The sequence below is a fragment of the Diceros bicornis genome, chromosome 18, assembly GCF_020826845.1.
Source record: "Diceros bicornis minor isolate mBicDic1 chromosome 18, mDicBic1.mat.cur, whole genome shotgun sequence".
NCBI classification, from domain to species: Eukaryota; Metazoa; Chordata; class Mammalia; order Perissodactyla; family Rhinocerotidae; genus Diceros; species Diceros bicornis.
This window is the reverse complement of record NC_080757.1, coordinates 40288352-40308736: the sequence shown is the minus strand read 5'-3', so window position 1 is coordinate 40308736 and position 20385 is coordinate 40288352. Positions and strand designations below refer to the sequence as shown.

Below are 20385 nucleotides of genomic sequence, written 5' to 3'. Positions count from 1 at the left end.
TTCCTTTTTTTTACCTCTGTTTAAAAAAAGAAATCACCCCTGAGCAAAGCTTCTAAGAAATGCCTCTAGTGGTAATTTCTGGAATGGAATTAAACAGATCGCTGTACAAAGGGGAAAAAAAAGAGCAAAGTAAGATGGACTGTGATGTCAACCCTAAGGTGAAAGGTCAACGGAGGAGGAGTTTTTTTCCTGTGAACTCTATAAAAGGTCAGCTCATCCACCGCAGAGAAACAGGCCCGGCTCCATCCATCCTGAGGCTACAGCTTCTCCCTCCTAGAATCCCCAATGGAATTCAGCGCCAAAAGCTTCCAAAGAAGCCTGAGTTCCTCCTCGCAGGGTCCTGCACTCAGCATTAGGAGCTCCATGTATAGGAGGGGGGGCACACAGCACCTCGGGGTTGCACCCAGCGTCTATGGGGGAGCTGGAGGCCATGGCACCCGCATCTCGACCTCCAAAGGCACAGTGAGCTATGGGAGCGACCTCTCCCGAGGGGACCCATTTTTTGGCAATGAGAAGATGGCCATGCAGAATCTAAATGACCGGCTAGCAAGCTACCTAGAACAAGTGCGGTCCCTGGAGCAGTCCAACTTCAACCTTGAAAGGCAGATCAAGCAGTGGTATGAAACAAACGCGCCTACCACCAGTCGGGACTACAGTGCGTATTACAAACAAATCGAAGACCTGCAAAATCAGGTGAGAGAGGATGCCTGTGTTTTCTACTCCATTGTTTAGGTGCATAATATATCAAGAGGGCATATACGTTAGGTGGTCCAAATGGACGTTGTAAATCAAATTGGGCTGAAATGCTACATCTATAAAAGTGGTATATTCTATCATCTACCCTTAGTGCTGGAGTACCTGACTACACAGTGGGATGACTTGTAAATCATACTGTCTTAAAATTTTTTAAATCTAATTACATAGGAAATATGAAAATTTTATCCTCCAATCTTATAATCTCTATTTTTTTCGCAGTTTACCAGCTCAGGGCTAAGTGGATAGTAAATATTTTTTCTGAAAAGAGCTAAAATTTTTTGTATGTGATAATGTCTTTTTAAATTTTTTCACCTAGTTCCAATGAACTTTTGAAACCCCAGCCAATTTAGAGATTTTCCTCCTTTTATTTATGTAAATGTCGTAGTACAAGTATTAGAATACTGTGTCGTAGATTTCCATGATAAAGTGATTCAGGGAGGAAATGGAGGGAAGGGGTTTAGGTCCTAACGATACCCGGATCTTTAAATGTCCTGTTTAATAACCTGATCATCACCACCAAGCAGTTGGGAAACCACTTCTACAGTAATAAAATGTTCAATTACCCCAATTCAAATTTATTGCAATCATATCAGAACCTGCTCCCATGTCATCCAAGAAAGGTGGAGTTCTCTGTTTTATCACTTATCTGGAATAAAAGAAGAAGACTTTGCTCCTCATTGAGGATTTCAGATATGACACTGAGCACTTGCTCTGCTTTAAAATTCTTATCTAATCAAGAAAAAGTGTCCCTTTCGTTTTCATTTCTATTTTAACATTCGTATTCCTTTAGAGCAAAGGCCACTCACTTACCAGTAAGTCTCTTTTTCTGGCATTGTAACGGACATCAGTATGATTTAATTCAGATTCTACAGGAAGTTACTTTGGGGTTTCAGGCACTTACGGATGTGTGAGGCAAAGGTGTTTAAATCACCCTTTCTGCCAACAGGTCCTTCTTCTCAGACTCCCACTAAAAACATTCAAAATCAGCCAACCATTCTCCCCCACCTATCTCACGATTCACGTTTCTGCAGCTACTTTGGATCACCCCAAACACATAGGCACAGCCATCCGTTCCATTTAGCTGGGCAGATTCAGTATATGAAGGAAGGCAACCCTCTCCAGAACTGGATCTGCTGAAAGAGATACGTCATTGTAACATGTTCTACAAGCAGACTTCTGATCCACATGCATCTTAGAGAATTCACCCAGTTGAAAACCACTTCTTAAGATCAGGGACTTATCCATCCTGATAGCCTCAGTGCCCAGCACAACTCCCACCACATAGCAAGTTCCCATTCATTCAGCCAATATTTAGCAGACACTAACTAGGTATTGGCACCACACTGGCACTGGAGTATATGGTGGTGGACATAATATGATTTAGGGGGAAACAGGCATGGACAAAGGCAACATTTATCCCACACAGAGGGAAAATGCTAGCATGGAGGGCTGTGTAGGGCAATGAGAGCACAGGCAGTTCTGTTTTGAGGAAATCAGTGACGGCTTCCTTAAAGCAATGATGTCTAAGCTGAGACATGGAGGAGGAGGGGAAGGAAGAGGAGGGGGAGGAGGAGGACTTCACCAAGTGAGAGGGGCTCAGAGGAATGGTCTAAGCAGGAACAACATCAAAGACAGGGCACTCAGTAAGCTTTGATGGCTCAAGTTGAATTAAATTCTCCTTTTGTAAAAGCACAAGAAAGCTGACCAACCCTGGGGACTAGAGTTGCATTTTATGACTCTATTGTGCTAAATACCCATATCATTATTTCTCCTTTCTACTTTCATGTGGAAATTCTTGAACACCATCTTTCGTATAATAGTGGTTGGAGCTGAGGATAAACTCAATCATTTTAAGCTCTATCCAGTTGAAACTGTCGTTTTTTTCTCATGTATTTTCCAGATTAAAGATGCTCGACTACAAAATGCTCAACGTGTCCTGCAAATTGATAATGCTAAACTGGCCGCCGAAGACTTCAGGCTGAAGTAGGTTCTTTAATATCATGGTAGAACTTCCTGAAAAGGAACTCTTTTTAGTAGTCCTTCATGACACTCAGCTTTCCATATTATTGTTGGTAAAGGAGCTACCATTAAATATTTTCAGAATCTTGGAATTTAAAGGTGTTAGAAGATATCTGGTCTAACCCAGCACTCAGGGCTGGACTTCTCTCTCCCACAATCCTAAAATCCGGTCACCCTGCATGTAACTGAACACCGCCAGTAACTACTACTGTTTTCCTTGATTAGGTCTGGTTGCTAGAACTTTCTTTTTTAGTAACCTGGCATCTACCTTTTCACTCACTGAAGCTAACTCTGCCCTTTGAAGTAATAACAAAGCAGTTTACAACTCCCCGTCTGCATAAGTGCCCTTCTACTACCTAAAGGAGCCATCTCTCTACCCTTAGTGATTCTCCAAGTGAGCCATCCATGTTCCTTCAAGTGCCTACAAGTGCATGACCCAAGTTCCAGGGATGCTTTCGAGTTTGCCAGAGTTTTACAGTACACTCTAACTGACCAAAGAACTAGGACTAGGATCAAAGCAGTTCAAAATGCGTTCACTCTCTTGTAGTCATTTCACACTACCTGTGACCAGAGCTGTTCCTCATAAAGTGCTTCTACACTAGGGCTTCCTCATCCTGAATTTGTACAATGCATCAGCACTAAAAAGTCTGTTGTGATTTAGAAGCTTAGCATTTTAATGCTACAAGGAATCAAAAAGAAGGAAATGGGAAAGGAGATCTGAAGATTAAAGCAATAAATGTTCATTAATTTCAATTTTGCTAAGTCAGCATCTGAGTGTTCCATTGCATTATCATTTTTTTAAAGTGAGCTACTATAATAAAAATGGGAGTTTATGAGATTATAGAGGAGAATGTGTGAATTTTTAAGATAATTCACTTTGGATGCATCTGTTTACAAAATACTAAAAATAAATTGATCATGTACCTTCATTAAGTAGATCTAACTAGCCATTATTTAATATCAATAATGAAAACCCTTTGATAACACAGTAATTAAAGGAAAAAATTTTTTTATTTCTTTTAAAATATATTCTAGAATTTAGGAACTTTTAGAAGTTATTTCAGGTTGCTTTTTTGCCAATCACTCCAAATCACAGAGATTACATTATGGAGCAAATTATCAGATTCCCAGGTTCTCATGAATATTTTTGGAATGTATAAAGGGGGACACAATAATGTAATGAAATTGATCTCCTTGTATATCACATAAAACTCTATCTCATTATATTAATATTATCACTTCCCTAATGGCTTCAGAAGAACTCAATGATCTCTGCATACTTATTAATTCACAGGTATGAGACTGAGAGAGCGATTCGTCTAACAGTGGAGGCTGATCTCCAAGGCCTGAATAAGGTCGTGGATGATCTAACCCTACGAAAAACAGACTTGGAAATTCAAATTGAAGGATTAACTAAGGAACTGATTCTCCTCAAAAAAGAACATCAGGAGGTGAGAAAATATTCAGAAGTGGTATTGGGAATGATAGAATGGCTCTAATAATAATAAAAAGGAGGAGAAGGAGGAGGAAGAGTTGGTGGTGGTGGTGATGGTGAAGACGATGACAACAATAATGACATAAGCCCTAACTTCTTTTCCTAAGGTTGCTGTCAGGGTTAATGACTTAGAGCAGTACCTGGACTACAATAAGCCCTACCTAAGTTATTATTTTCTTTCTTTTTTACTCATTCCCAATCAAAGAAGCCATAAAACTTATTGTGTCTTTTCTGCTCAGCCTTATCTGAGAATGTGCTTCAGACTACAACCAATCAGGATTTTTCTGTCTCGTAGGAAGTGGACAGCCTACGCAGACAGCTGGGCAATACTGTCAGTGTAGAGGTGGATGCTGCTCCAGGCCTGAACCTCGGCACCATCATGAATGAAATGAGGCAGAAATATGAAGCCATGGCCCAGGAGAACCTTCGGAAGGCCAAAGAACAGTTTGACGTACAGGTAATAGCATAATTCTAAAGGGTAAGTAAGTGTGTAGAAGCCATCCTACAAAAAGAGATAACTCATTTTCTTTCTTTCTTCATTCCTTGCTTCCTTTTTTTCCTTCCTTATCTAATTTTTCATTTTTGGAACGTGTCTAGATTGAAACTCTGCAGCAACAAGTCACAGTGAGCACTGAAGAGTTAAAAGGAACTGAGGTTCAAACAAAGGAGCTGAGACGCACCTACCAGAACCTGGAGATAGACCTCCAGTCCCATCTCAGGATGGTAAAGCACATCTAACTTCCCACTCTCAATGTAGTGTGTGTTTACTAAGTGCCTGTGTTAGGAACTCTGGAAATGCAAAGACCTATAAGAAATAACCCCCATTTTGCAGAGCTGTCAGGGAAACAGGCCAAACAATGGATTATAATTAAAAGACAAGAAGAAATCAAGGAAAAGGGCAATGTACTGCAAGGATGCAGAGGAAAAAGTAGATCTAGAAGACTTCACAGGGAAAGGGGGATTTAAACTAGATCTGAAAACTTGAGATGAATTTTTAAGCTAGAGAATAGGGGTAAAGACATTCCAGGCTAAGCGAATCAGTCAGCTCACGATAAATTATGCTGTGGTAACAACCACAAAATCACAATGGCTTACAACACTACATCCAACATGGGTTGGCTACAGCTCTGCTCCATGACATTTCTGCTCCATGGGGTAAGCCTAAAGGAGTAGACGCTAGCTGGGACATGCCAGTGTTGCAGCAGAAAGCAAAGAGCTATGGCCAGACCATGTGATAGCTCTTAAAGCTTCTCCTCAGAAAAGGCACTTGTCAGTTTCACCTGCATTTCATTAGCTAAAGAAAGTCACATGACCAAGCCTGGTGTCAAGGGGATGAGGAAATCTAATCCTCCATGTGGAGGGGAACCGCAAAGGGCAGGAAGGGGAAGCAATAATACAGAAAAATAATACAGTGCCACAGTAAGAGAACAGTGAGCCCAGTGCTAAAAACAAATACAGAAAAAACCCAAGAGCTAGTGATCCTAGCTGGCTGGCTGAGGTTGCCAAGATGGAAAGAGTGGGCGATAAAGCTAGAAATATACGTGATGCGCACAATAACCAGCCGCAGAAAATCTTCCCAAAAGACATTAAAATTGAGTCACCTCTTAAATCAAGTCCTCAAACAAGAAATATCCACTTTTTCTTGTGCTCATAGAAAGAATCTTTGGAGCATACACTAGAGGAGACCAAAGCCCGTTATGGTGACCAGTTGGCCGCCATCCAGGCACTGCTAAGCTCCCTAGAGTTCCAGCTGATGCAGATTCGGACTGATGCAGAACGCCAGAACAATGAGTACAATATTCTCCTTGACATAAAGACCCGGCTTGAGCAGGAAATTGCTACTTACCGCCGCCTTCTGGAGGGAGAAGATGTAAAGTAAGGCTCTTAGAATCAAGGGATATGTGTCAATGTCTCTATGCTGTGCTATTTTAACGTTTACACATTAAACCCTGTCACTCATTCCCCAGCATCAATGCAATCCCTAGCACAAAAGCAACTACACACACACATACCCCAACAACAACAAAACAAAAATATACCAAAAAGTATACACACCCCAAAAATACCAAGTATAGCCTTTGTACTTGAGGTTGTGTCATAGGACTGAGTTAGAAAATGGTTATACAGATAACACAGATTATGCTTATGGTAATTTTTATGATTAATACACAATTGAAAACACAATAACTTTTTAAAATTCTCATTGAGAGGTCATGAATTCAACAGGCCACAGAGGTCTGTAGGAACCAGTCTGAGAATCGTCAATGTTGCAGAAGCCACTGTCTTCAAATACCACACCCAAGAAAGTCAACAAGAGAACACAAGATTTAAAATTCCATTGTAATTGTGTTATTTTAATTACAAAAACTTCTAGCATATGTTAAACAGGTCAGTTTTGAAGTCTATATATTTTTCAAGTTAAAAAATAAGGCTCTCAAGTTTCAAGTAACAAGCATTATAAAGGGGCAAAAATACAAACACAGCATTAAAACACACATCACTTAGACTTTATTTTGAGACAAAAAGGGTAGGACAGTGCTTCACTTTCAAAATGGCAATAACACTTTTTTCTGTTTTTCTTCTTCTTTTCTTAAAAAAACATAGCACTACAGAATTCCAGTTAAGCAACCTGGAGGAGAGAGGTAAGTGTTCTAATTTTGACACGTTTCCTGTAAGACTGAAGGCTCACTTCGTAGCTTACCACTTCTTATCTGCCACTGGTGAAAAGTACAGGGAGACCAGCTCTCAAGTGAGAGGATATTACCCTAGGGATTCTGAAAATCAGGCACGTCAAATAAAGACACCCCCATACAGGGAACTGTCACACTCCCTGTGACAGGGTAATTTTTTTTGGCCCGTACTATTTCAGTCCTGAGACATTCTGAGATCCTGAAAACGAAAGATAAGATGAAAATGTGCATTTTGCTTAATACAATATTGTATATTTCTCTTTGGGGGTGGGGAAAGTTGAAACTTTGTAAATTTGGGGAGACTGGCACATTTTCTGCATTTTTTTATAAAATGGACTTAAGATCATTTAAGAAAGAGAATGGGTTCAACTTTTTCTAAAAGGAAATAGGTACAAAATAATAATAATTTAGAGTTGAATATTATAAAGCAGGAGAGTCATGTGTCTGAGTTAACATTTTATATTTAAATCTAAATTCAGATGTAAAGAAAACCAGGAAGATCAAGACAGTAGTGCAAGAAGTAGTGGACGGCAAGGTGGTGTCTTCTGAAGTCAAAGAGGTGGAGGAAACCATATAAACAGCTGCCAGAAGGAGATGCTGCTGAAATTTTGAAAGAAATGTAGCTATAAGTTTTGCTCCCTACAAGAAAGTGGCCATCAGAAAGTACCATTAATGCTTTTAGTGATTAGAAGGGGAAAAAAAAAAACAAAAACCCATTTATCAGTCTCTGTAATTGAATATGAATGTTTTACTCAGAGGAGCTGCAAATTGCCTGCAAAAATGAAATCCAATGAGCACTAGGATATCTAAAACACCATTACTGCCATCCTTGCCTCGAAGCACATTAATTACAAGCTATAGACCCCCTAATATCAATTCGTTAATGTTCATGAAAATTACAGCACATTTCAATTATACTAAACTTCACAAAGCAGAGGAGTCTATCAAAATTGCAAATAAATCTCTCTCTCTAAATTTTTCTGTTTCTGAGTTGCCAACTCGCCTCTCAGGGATCCCTGGATAATTGAGTCATTTCTTGATTAATTTCATTGAATTTTCAGTATCAGTACAATTCTGCTAGCTTTGAGTTATAGCTGCTTTTTTCCATTGTCGCCACTGCCTTTTAAAACTCAACTCCGCTCTTTGAATAATTTGAGAGTCAAATTCCAATCATAAATGCTGAGCAGAATAAGAATGAGCACATTATCCTTGAAATGGGAGTAGATTGAAAGCAAAATTAGTCAAACCCTCCTCACGGCAGAATGCTTCTCCTTATGATAATAAACTGCATAAATCATTGAGTGCTCTCCTTTTTTTATGTGGTGAACGTATGTAGGAAATGTTTCTCACTATTTTTTTTAAAAACAGCTTTAATGAGACATAATTCACACACCATAAAATTCACCCTTGCAAAGTGTACAAGTCAGTGGTCTTCAGTATGTTCATAGGTTTGTGCAACCATCACCACTATCTAATTTGAGAGCATTTCATTACCCCAAAAAGAACCCCATTAGTAGTCACCCCCATCTACCTTCCCCCTAACCCCTGACAACCACTAATCCACTTCCTCTCTCTATGGATTTGCTTAATCTGAACATTTCATATAAATGAAATCATACAATGTGTTCTTTTGTACACAAATGTTCATAGCAGCATTATTAATAATATTCCCAAAGTGAAAACAACTCAAACGTCCATCAACTGATGACTGGATAAACAAAATGTCATATCCATACAATAGAATGTTATTCGGCAATAAAAAGAAATGAGGTACTGATACATGCTACAACATGGATGAACCTTGAACACATTATGCTAAGAAGCCAGACACAAATAGACGTATATTGTATTCTCATCCGTTTTGCATTTTTTTTATAATTTTATTTATTTATTTATTTTTCCCCCAAAGCCCCAGTAGATAGTTGTATGTCATAGCTGCACATCCTTCTAGTTGCTGTATGTGGGACGCGGTTAACCACTAAGCCACGGGGCCTGCTCCCTTTTTGCATTTTAGTGAGCAATAACTGCCTTGCAAATGTTTACAGGAAAAATAAATTTGCCTTCTATTATTGTATTCTAGTAAATGGATAGCTTGGATTTAAATCTTGAGACTGTGTAAGTTGATAAATAAATAGGATTTTGAGTGTGATTATTATATTGAAAATAATAATGTTATTCACTAAAGAATAATAATATCTACCATTTATTGAGCACTTACTATGAGCTAAACAGTGTGCCACGCATTTTACATGCATTTCTCATTTAATCTTCACAATAACTCCATGAGATAGAAGCTATTAGATTGAATCATATAAACTCGCCAATATGTGATCATTTTTGAACTTCAAAAATAGCAATTTCATACAGTTTGACCATATTATATTATCCACATTTTACATATGAAGACACTGAGGATTACATATGAGGACATGAAATACGTACTTTCTCAAACCCATAGTTACCAAGTAACGGAGCAAGACTGAGCCTCAGGGCTGTCTGTCTGAAGTCATGATACCCTTTTAAGTAACATGACAAACAATTACTGGGTCACACTTGAAATGAGCATTTGCCTATTCTTAGTTGTTTTGTTGTTTTATAATTGTCACTTTCACTAGCCAGACACTTACAACACCCAATTGTCACAAATGTCCAACTAACATCACACACAAGACTTGATTCCGCACAACTTTTGTCAGAAAAGATATTATTCTGACCCACTCTCATTCCTTTGCTTTTAAAAGAAGTGAAGAGGTTCACTCTCATTTTTTTCTTAATTTCCTTCCAAGTCACTCTGGTTAGTAAATTGCTTTTAAAGACATTAAGAACTTTTGGAAGTGAATTCTTTTTCACCTACCAAGACACATTCCAGAATAGTCTGAAACTTTGACATGCAAACACCAGGGACCATGAGTTTGATTAATAAAAAACCTACAGAAGATGAGTTTGAAATTCACTAGGTGAGGCCACTGTCAGACGGCAATAATGACCTTTTGTTAAAAGAGGTAGGATTATTACTTTTAACTCAATTTTCTATCATTAAAATGAAGACTAACCCTTGCCTTTTGGCCTATCGCTAGTTTCTTCCAAGTAATCTTTCAAAGAAAGTAGATGAGACCATACATACATGTGGAACCAGATGACTCCACCTCCGGTTCAACTAGTGCTTACTGTGTGAAAGCGAAGCATTAATCTCCGTATCTATCTATACTTCTTGTAGGAGCTAAGAAACAGAACAGCACGATCCTACTTCTGACAGGCATACAGATCCGGAGAAGATTCCTAGTCCTTAAATATAGGTCTCTTCATCACACATTAGAATCGTCATCAATATATTTCATGACTTTATGTGAAATCATCAGTGCAGAAGTGGAGCTATCAAACTCAGAGAGATCACCTAGAGGTGAGGTTGGGACAGAGAGAAGTATTTTTTTCTGGGCTTTGGAAATTACTCCTACACAGAGCCTTACAACATCTAAAAAGAAGAATGACGTGGAATGATATAAAATCAAACCCTGACCAGTGGTCACCCTCTGCTCTCACCCTTACCTCGCTCGGGGCAGTCTCGGGTACCCGAGTACACCTTCAAATAACAATTTCAACTTAAAGCATTGGTTAGTGATTTCTATTTTTTAATTTCACTTCAAACATCTGTTTTCTCTCCCCTAGACTCACTTCCAAGATTCCCCTTACCAGAGTACTATTTTATCTTTCTCCCCCTCTCTTTCACCACATATGATCCTCCCCTGCTTTTGAGAACCATTGAGGTCTAAAGTCCAGAACGCATCCTCAAGCGTGAGCCCAGGGTCCTTGTTCTTCCTCATCTCACTAGCACTGCATAAAACATCAGTAACCCAATATTCTTTCACTCACTCACAGGATCTTAAAATGTTATTCAAAGCAAAAGCAAAAAGTGTTATGAACCAAGTGATCAGTGAACTGCAGAAAGCAGAAAGTCTATCTGTAGGGGAAAGAACTCAGGTGGAAAATCCTGCATCAAAGATGGGGAAACTAATCAATCTGACATGAAAAGATAAGCACACATTTTACTTTATAAAAATCTAAAGATTTACAAATACCAAGTAAATAATTGTCTCTATTTTGCATATTCCCTAAACTGTACAAAACTGGAAGACGTAATTCTTTTGAACAGTTCACCCTGGTTGTAGGCATTTTCCTTTGTCTCAACTTATGTAATCACTTTGCCAACAGGCACAAGATTGTTTCCGCTTTATACATTCCCACCTTCCTTATTTTTACAGCTGTCAAAGAAAATTATTTTCACTTCTAAAAACTCTAAAAAAGAGGCTTGACTGTTTAACTTGGCCCTCCCTGCCCGCCCCCAAAAAGCCACTGAAGAAGAAATATTTCTCTTTTCAACTTCTGAAGTTGCTCCTCATTCATAATTGGATTCAGAATAAATCTTCAGAGTAAATTACAGCAAAGTCATTTTTAAATGAAATGAATTTTAAATGACACATTCAAACATATTAAGGATTAAGTTCTTTCAAGTGAAATAACTCCAGGATTGCAAGGATAAAGTTTAGCCAAACACTAGGCTAAGACTCAGGATAAAAAATGAATTAGACATATTCCCTACCTGAGAAGCTTACAGTCTAGGGTAATATATACAGTCACGCATCGCATAACAACAATGGACTGCATATACAACGGTGGTCCCATAAGATTAGTACCATATAGCCTAGGTATGCACTAGGCTATACCATCTAGGTTTCCGTGAGTACTGTAGAGGAGGAAGAAATTTTCCTCTACCCTTCCAGGTTCTTTTGCCTGGTCTAAGAATTAAATTGACATGAGACAGATTAACAGGAGAAAAACAAACAAAAGTTTAATAACATGCATACATGGGAGAAACCCAGGGAAACCGAGTAGCTCACTAAAATGGCCCAAGCCCTCACCTTAAATACTATTCTCAGCTAAAGACAAAAAATGTTGGGGATGGGGAGAGCCAGGGACTTCAAAGACAATTCACAGATAGGTGAAAAGGAGCAAATGTTTGGAAAACAAGCATTTGTTTGGCCACACAGAAACAGAACACAGAGGCGAGCCCAATAAACAGGCTTTCTAGATTCCTCCCTGTCTACCACCTAGTTCGTGTTATGCTAGGGTGAGAGCTGCTTCCTGAGACAGGTTTTCTTATCTGAATTCTTTTAGGCAGTTAAGGGGGAGGTAACAAAAAACCTTTCTGAGTCTTTTGTTTCTTAAAAAAAATCAGCTTACAATAATCCTCATTAAGGAGATACATTTTGGGGTGGCAAATTTTGTTCACCTTCGGTACACTCAATGATGTTGGGCACAACTGCGAAATCACCTAATGCATTTCACAGAATGTATCCCCGTCATTAAGCGACACATGACTATAATGTGCGTAGAAACATAAAGCTGTAACATGTATATATAATGTATAGATATTGAGCAAAAGTATTTAAAATTTACATATAGGCATTAGAATCGGAAAGTACACATTTCAGCACAAAATTGTTTCCAAATTTAAAAATTCAAGTTATTCATATGCCTATATTATGTGATCATATCACTAAGTTACAATTCTGAATTTGGCACATTCTCTCTGGCCTGTAAGCAAGTAATAGCTTGTTTTCATTACTATGGCAATAAAATGGAGTCACTGTGTCTTCGGGGGATGCTGCTTGTGAGTGACTAATAATTAACAACCATAACATCAAGTTCCTGTGTGGGAAGTGCAAGTTTAATTAGTACTTTATAAGATCTCTGGAGATGCAGTTACACGTCAAAAGTAAAACCAAAAACACGTTTGCCTATATGCTTGCAGGATTTCATGTGTGGTGTCATTTCTTATAAACCGTGAAGAGTAGATTTCTAGGCCTCACCCTGTACAATGAGAAATGAAATTCAAGGAGAAAGCTTTCGTGAAAAGGAAAGAGCTATAAAGTTCCTGGTTGACGTGCAGGACGGAAGCCCAGGCTCACGACTGGAGGGTCCGAGTGACCCTTTGTCCTTTGCTTTCACTGTAAGCAGCAGGGTTGTGTTGTCCAAAAAGGCACTGCAGACCCGAATCCTATCTTTGCGACCTCCTGGCTGTGTGGCCTTGAATAAGTCACTTAACATCCTGACCCTCAGATTGCTCGTCTGTAAAACGGGTTAAAAGTATCCACCTTAAGAGATTGCCACGAAGGTTAAAAACAATGCCTGTAGTTCATGAGGCCCAGTGTCTAGAACATAGTAAGTATGCAATAACTATTAACGATTCAAACAAGAATAAGCTCAGACAAAACGCCTGTAATATAGATTAAAGGAATCCTTGGTTAAAATCTCCATAGGAGGCTGAGGCCCCTGCCATTTCCACTTAACAGGTTTCCATTCTCTGGAGAAATGAAACAAATGGATTATGGCCTCTTTCATCAAGCTGAGTCTGCATCAGATTGCTGCATCCTTTCTATAGCTGTTGTGAATGAGAATATGTAATTTCTGCCAATCTCTTGCTTCAAATCCCTTTATTTAGGAATCCCCTGTGCTTGCTCTTTGTGACGGGTATAGGTTGGAGCAAAATGTGTCCCTTTGTGTATGTTCCTTCTATAATAAAGTAAAAGGAAGTTGTAATTGGATTTCACCACGGGTTCATCATTCCTGCCCTGGGAAAGTGATAAAAATGTCACGTAGTCCTCCTATTTGCCAGAAGTGACACTGGGTATTCCCCATAGAGGTCTGACATGAGCTTCAGGTATAACCCCTCTGCATTTGCCCCCAAATCACCAGTGCGCACAGCTGGCTCTGGCTCAGGACTGTTCACAGGACTGAAGAACCTCACCTTCAGGAAGGCTGGAGTTGGGGCAGAAAATATCTGGATATTTAGGGGGCAGGGGTTGAGGGTGCAAGCACTGATACAATATCAATACACAAAAATCACTGGTATTTTGATACACTAGTGATGCTGGGGGTAGGGTAGCGAACAATCAGATAAGGCTCCTGGTTTCATGGAGTTTACTAAGAAGGTTAATCCTTATGGAAAGGAAGATCTGCTGAAAATACTATCATATTCTGCTCAAAACTAGCATTTTTCCATGTTTAAGAGGTCTTCTTCCCAAATCAGAAAAAAAGACTACACAACATCCTAATGACAAGGTTTTAAAATTCTTGAAAATTCAAATTCCAGTATCAATCTGGAAAATGCATTTATTTCCTGCCTTCCACCAGTGGTTTTCACAACTGCTTCTGAAACTATATTTCACTAGAAGATAGACTAGATCATGATTGGATGATTTATATTGCATTTTCTAAAGGAAACAAATAAGACATGTAAGTGAAGAACTTCAAGAAGCTTAAGGCCTAGGAAGAAGTATTCATTCGTTTATCCATTCAACAATCTCGTGCAGCTTTCCTAGTGTATATAAGATACTGGGCAGTGCTGAGAATATGGGCAATAGAATAATTTGGAGAAAAAAATTCTTTATGACAACCTATCTCTACTCCACCCAGATTTCTTTTTTGTATAACAAATATGTAATGGGCACAAGTATTCAATTATTTCTATACCAATGAATTTTCAATATGCATAAATCATTTACTGTTGAGCTGGTCAAGAAGGGGGAGGACACCATATCTGGAATGGAGAGAGTGAACTTTTCAACCGCAACACCCATCTCATGTCCTATAAAAGGTTAACCTCTCCATCTTGCTGACACCGCTTCCTCCCAGGCTGTTGCCACCTTCCCCTGGCTGTGGATCTCTCCAGCAACACCATGTCACTCTCAGTGCGCACCTCTGGGCTGCCCCGGGGGCTGTCTTCCCAGAGCAGCACGTCGGGCAGAGCCTGGGGCATGTCTGCTTCCAGTGCTGGAAGTGGCTATGGGGGAAGTGGCTATGGGGGAAGCACCTTTGGCTTGGGAGGCAGCTGCGGGGGAGGCTTTTCTGCTGCTTCCATGTTTGGCTCTAGTTCTGGCTTTGGTGGTGGCTCTGGAAGTTCCTGCGCAGGAGGACTGGGCGCTGCTTACGGGGGGGCCCTGGGAGGTGGCTTTGGAAGCCTGGCGACGGGACTTGGGGGAAGCCCAGGAAGTGGCTCTCTAGGTGTTCTCTCTGGCAATGACGGAGGCCTTCTGTCCCGATCAGAAAAGGAAACCATGCAAAATCTTAATGACAGATTAGCCTCCTACCTGGATAAGGTCCGAGCTCTAGAAGAGGCTAATACTGAGCTGGAAAACAAAATTCGAGAATGGTATGAAACACGAGGATCTGGGACTGGAGACCCCGGGTCACAGAATGATTACAGTAAATATTATCCATTGATTGAAGACCTCAGGAATAAGGTAAGAATATGGTTCTTTGGAAGGGCTTTGGGAATTATTTTTTACTTTTTTTTTTTTTGCCATTACAATATTTTACAGCGATAAATCACCTAAAACTTAGATGTTTTTCAATTTGACTGTATTTGGAGAAATTTCTCAACTCAAGATATTTAGTTTCATTTTATCATTTACCATAAAGTGACTCTATTTTTACTACCTTTCTGTAGGATATGTGTTTCTTAGTTTTTAAATAATATTTATAAATATATTTTCTTTAAAAAAGTTAAACTGCCTTACTCTTAAATAGCATTTTAACATCACCTAAAAGTTTCCTGTCAAAAATATATTTGTATAACACTGGTATTTTAGGACCTTATTTTGAGTGTCTTCCCCTGTTTTGCCAGATCATTTCTGCCAGCATTGGGAATGCCCAGCTCATCTTGCAGATTGACAACGCAAGACTGGCTGCTGAAGACTTCAGAATGAAGTGAGTAGAACAAAAGAAAGACTAACGGTAACTGACGTGTCCCACCATTTCTCCTTATTCCCTATTTTCCTGCCTTCGTTGATGGCAAATATTTCAAACCTTCTGCAATTCACATGCTCCACACATTTAGTGTTTTGGGAAATTCACATTGGGCAGTCTAGAAAGTAACTAGATTCAAACACGATTCACATTACATGTCCTTAATTATACATTGCTTAAACCTAGGGCTATAGATCACCATATTTGTAATTTGCTATGGACTCATGATATAACATGATAATTCCACCAATGTCCTAAACCTCAACCTTCCATGTATGAAAATGAATCAACAATGTTTTTGGCTGCAAGTTAAATGAAATGATCTTTTTCCTCAGGACACATACAACTAAAATATTAACTATGCACTTATTTTTATATTGCCCCCTCCTTTCCCGTACTCCACCCTCCCAGACATAAGGAAGAAACACTAATGTCCTTTTTGCTCCACAAAATTCCCACACGGGATGTTGCAGTGGTGAAGATCCTGCACCTGTAAATCTTGGTAAAAGTTATTAAAGAAGTATCAATGTTTTAAATTAAATCATGAATAAAAGTTAAGCAAAAAGACTAATTATTATTTTATTTTCAACTGCTTTTAGGATTCCATCAGAAATTCCACCTAGAGAGGGGCTCCTACTGTTCACAGCCAGGGCCGCCAGCCAAAGGGGAAATTGTTTCCTGGCGTGAAATGATATTGGGATTTCTTGCTGGTAGAAAAATATCACCTCATAAGTTTTTCACTTCTCTCCAACTGAGCAGTAAACGATCACGAAAACAAGGAAAGGAAAACGTTATAAAAGCAGAAACAGCATTAGCATTATACATTGCAACGCTGCCATTTTTGAATAGTCGTACAGATTTATGCACAAAATAGCCCTGAAGATGGCAGGGGCCTTATTCCAATGGGTCTGTTAATTCCCTATACTGTTTGGTACTTGGCTTTCAGATATGAGAATGAGCTGGCCCTGCGCCAGAACGTGGAGGCCGACATCAACGGCCTGCGCAGGGTGCTGGATGAGCTGACCCTGGCCAGAGCCGACCTGGAGATGCAGATCGAGAACCTCAAGGAGGAGCTGATCTACCTGAAAAAGAACCACGAAGAGGTCAGCCAGACAGGCCAGCTCTCTAAGCTGCTTTTTCCTCCCAGACCCCAAAATTACAATTTTAAATTTACAAATTCAGAGTTAGAACAGATATAGATGATACATGATCCCCCTGTTAAAATGGCCATTTGTTTTGAATTTCTCAGTGTGTGTGTGTGTGTGTGTGTGTGTGTGTGTGTGTGGTGGTCCTGTTAAAGTTGAACAGATCAGAGGCACTATCTGATTTCGTCATCTTCATCATTAGATAAGGACAAACAATTTTAATTGTCCCGATTTAGTGATTTTTAAAAATATGATATTTTTAAAGTTCAAAAACAAAAGTCTACCAATAATGTATATTGTTACATATGTTAGAGAAACTGCTTACACCCAGTGTAATACACACCTGGAACTCTGACATGCCGTGGTGTATATCAGAGACTGGTGTGTAGAATGGACACTAATCACGACCCTGGCAATGGGCTTCTAAAGAGCTTTCTACTGGAAATCGGTGACTATAGCACCATCAGCGGGCAAGCCTAGGTCCTGTCTGCAGCCCTGGGTTTCGCAGCTGTAGTTTAAACTGCCCAGTGCACTGTTTTCACCGGGCCTTCCCTTCTTGTAAAGGCCCTGGATCCCCAAGGAGCAGGGCCAACTCATCCATTAGGCATGGCAGGCACAGCGCTTAGGGCCTGTGGTAAGTTTAGGGGCCCATGGAAATGTCTTATGTTCTTTTAAAATCAGAAGAAAAATATTAATTTGTAGGTAAAAAATGTTTTAATATAATAACATGCTTGTCTGCATATCAACTCAGTCATAAAATAACACGTAATATTTTTTGTGGAGGAAGAGGCCCGCGAAAGCCATAATGGGCCCCTGCGCCTCTCTCTCTCACTCGTTGTCCCCAGGAGCTCCAAAGCTTCCGAGCGGACGGCCCAGGCCAGGTCAGCGTAGAAATGGACGCTGCCCCCGGAGTGGACCTCACCAGGCTCCTCAACGACATGAGGGCGCAGTATGAAGCCATCGCTGAGCAGAATCGTAAGGACGCGGAAGCCTGGTTCCTTGAAAAGGTACCACTAACAAAAACAAAAGGCTTCGATAGGTTCGCAGAGGAGACCGCTGAGAGCAGCGCTCACGCGCGTCCCCTTCCCCTCTTTGCCGTTGCAGAGCGGGGAGCTCAGGAAGGAGATCAGCACCAACACCGAGCAGCTCCAGTCCAGCAAGAGCGAGGTCACCGACCTGAGGCGCGCATTTCAAAACCTGGAGATCGAGCTCCAGTCCCAGCTCGCCATGGTAGGGCGCGCGCAGGAAGACGCGGCTTCATTCGATTCCCACAGGAAATGTTGCACCCAAATTAGTAAGACCGTTGGCTGCCCTCCTTGTTTCAGTCCCCTCCATTGTTATGTCTGTGCCATTTGCCTCCCACGTGCAGAAGAAATCCCTGGAGGACTCGTTGGCCGAAACTGAGGGTGACTACTGCGGCCAGCTGTCTCAGGTGCAGCAGCTCATCGGCAGCCTTGAGGAGCAGCTGCTCCAGGTGCGCGCGGACGCCGAGCGCCAGAACGCCGACCACCGGCGGCTGCTGGACGTCAAGGCCCGCCTGGAGCTGGAGATCGAGACCTACCGCCGCCTGCTGGACGGCGAGGCCCAGGGGTGAATATAGATACCTGGGGCTGAAAATAACCCCCGTGGCTGACCAGCAGTGGACACCTGATGCAGTCTAGGCGGCAACAGAAGGAAGGGTTCTTTTTGTGTGTGTGTGTGAGGAAGATCAGCCCTGAGCTAACATCCATGCTAATCCTCCTCTTTTTTTTTTTTGCTGAGAAAGACCGGCTCTGAGCTAACATCTATTGCCAATCCCCCTCCTTTCCACCCCCCACAAAGCCCCAGTAGATAGTTGTATGTCATAGTTGCACATCCTTCCAGTTGCTGTATGTGGGACGCTGCCTCAGCATGGCCTGAAAAGCGGTTCGGCTGTGCACGCCCGGGGTTCCGAACCCGGGTCGCCAGTAGCGGAGCCCGCGCACTTAACGCTAAGCCATGGGCCGGCCTGGAAGGGTTCTTTAGTTGACAGAAAATAACAAATCTAGTAAAGACAGCCTTGGATTTATGAAATGCTCTACACTTTGCAAAGGGTTGTCACCCATTATCTTATTTGATAGTAATTCATAAAATGCTGGGATGACCGATGGCACCACAGAGGCATACTGCAAAGTTCTGATACCAATGCCCCACGCTAAGAATGACACGTCAAATAACGGCCACCCCAACCCCCTCAGACCTACTGTAGTGACTTTCCAAAAGTAACAGCCACGTGGACTAGTGGGAAGAACTCAGGACCGGAACTCTGGAAATCTAATTTCTCAGACCACATCTTCCATTTGCCAGTTTGCTTCGCTTTGAGAGCTCATTATAGGCAGGTTTGAAAATACAAGGGCACTGCACCAATTGATTACTCTCAGGGTGCATCATTCAACTGCTCTTACTCAAGAAATTTGGAATACCTTCTCTACTTGGCCATAGTTTTATGTACATTTCTAATTTTTAGCTCAAATAGCAAACTCTTTATTGCTCCTCATTCCAGAAGGCACCATGTGATATCACCTCCCTTGTTTTCTTTACAGTGATGGTTTGGATCAAATTTCTTCTGTGACAGATTCCAAATCTCAAGCACAGTCAACCGATTCCTCCAAAGGTATGCAGATTCCCTAAGAACCACTGAGAACAAGTCAGAATCACATTTATTAACAACTAAAACTGTAAGATCTCATTGAATATTGCAGTATTATTAATAATTTAAAGTATATTTGTATTCTGAGCCAAGGAAAAACATTTACGCATTTCTGCAGAAAAACGAGTAGTCTGTACTGTATTAAAACTTCTGGCAAGCCCAGGAAGGAAAAAATCTACTCTACAAAGAGGTATTATGAGCATCATAACCACTTTTTAAATGCTTAAAGAGAAAAATATTTTCATTTGTGCACCAGATAACACTGAATACATTTCATTTTCATTGAATAAAATGCATTTTTTCAGAATGCAGAAGTCACTTTTGGAAGTTTAAATTTGATAGATCAAATCAGCCAATACCTAATTTAGAAGCTTAAGTTAAACCACAACCAATTTTAGATGAATATTTGAAACACTGACTTTTGCCCCCTTTATTCCATTTTTATCTTTAGACCCAACCAAAAGCCGAAAAATCAAGACAATTGTGCAGGAAGTGCTGAACGGTGAGGTGGTCTCCTCTCAAGTTCAGGAAATTGAAGAACTAATGTAAACTGTCACAAGATCTGCCCCATAGTTGATTCCTTAGGAACAAGAAATTTACAAGTAGAAATTATCCCTTTCAGAGTAAGATGCTATATTAGTTCAATCTCTGTTTTTGTCTGTTTCATCTTCTTTGGATTCCCTATTCACTCTGAGTCCTTTTTGCCCTTCTGAAACAATATTCAATTACAAGTCATTGTGGCTATGTTGGTCTTTCAACAAATCAAAATTGCCTTACATCTTTCTGGACCTGGAGTAGTCTTTTAAT

General features: G+C 40.4%; 2 protein-coding genes across 2 annotated transcripts; both read left to right on the top strand.

Moving 5' to 3' along the window:
* The first annotated feature begins 285 nt into the window (after positions 1-285).
* On the top strand, positions 286-7590 carry LOC131416722 (keratin, type I cytoskeletal 20-like). Its single transcript, XM_058559382.1, has 8 exons — positions 286-693; positions 2657-2739; positions 4070-4226; positions 4566-4727; positions 4868-4993; positions 5925-6145; positions 6875-6912; positions 7440-7590. The coding sequence occupies exons 1-8, from the start codon at positions 286-288 to the stop codon at positions 7535-7537; spliced, it is 1293 nt and encodes a 430-aa protein (XP_058415365.1). The 3' UTR covers positions 7538-7590.
* Positions 7591-14681: 7091 nt separating this feature from the next.
* LOC131416721 (keratin, type I cytoskeletal 12-like) lies at positions 14682-20127 on the top strand. The gene is made up of 8 exons (XM_058559381.1): positions 14682-15260; positions 15644-15726; positions 16712-16868; positions 17756-17917; positions 18015-18140; positions 18280-18500; positions 19472-19542; positions 20030-20127. Exons 1-8 carry the CDS (start codon positions 14697-14699, stop codon positions 20125-20127), a joined length of 1482 nt encoding a protein of 493 aa, XP_058415364.1. The 5' UTR covers positions 14682-14696.
* Positions 20128-20385: the final 258 nt, after the last annotated feature.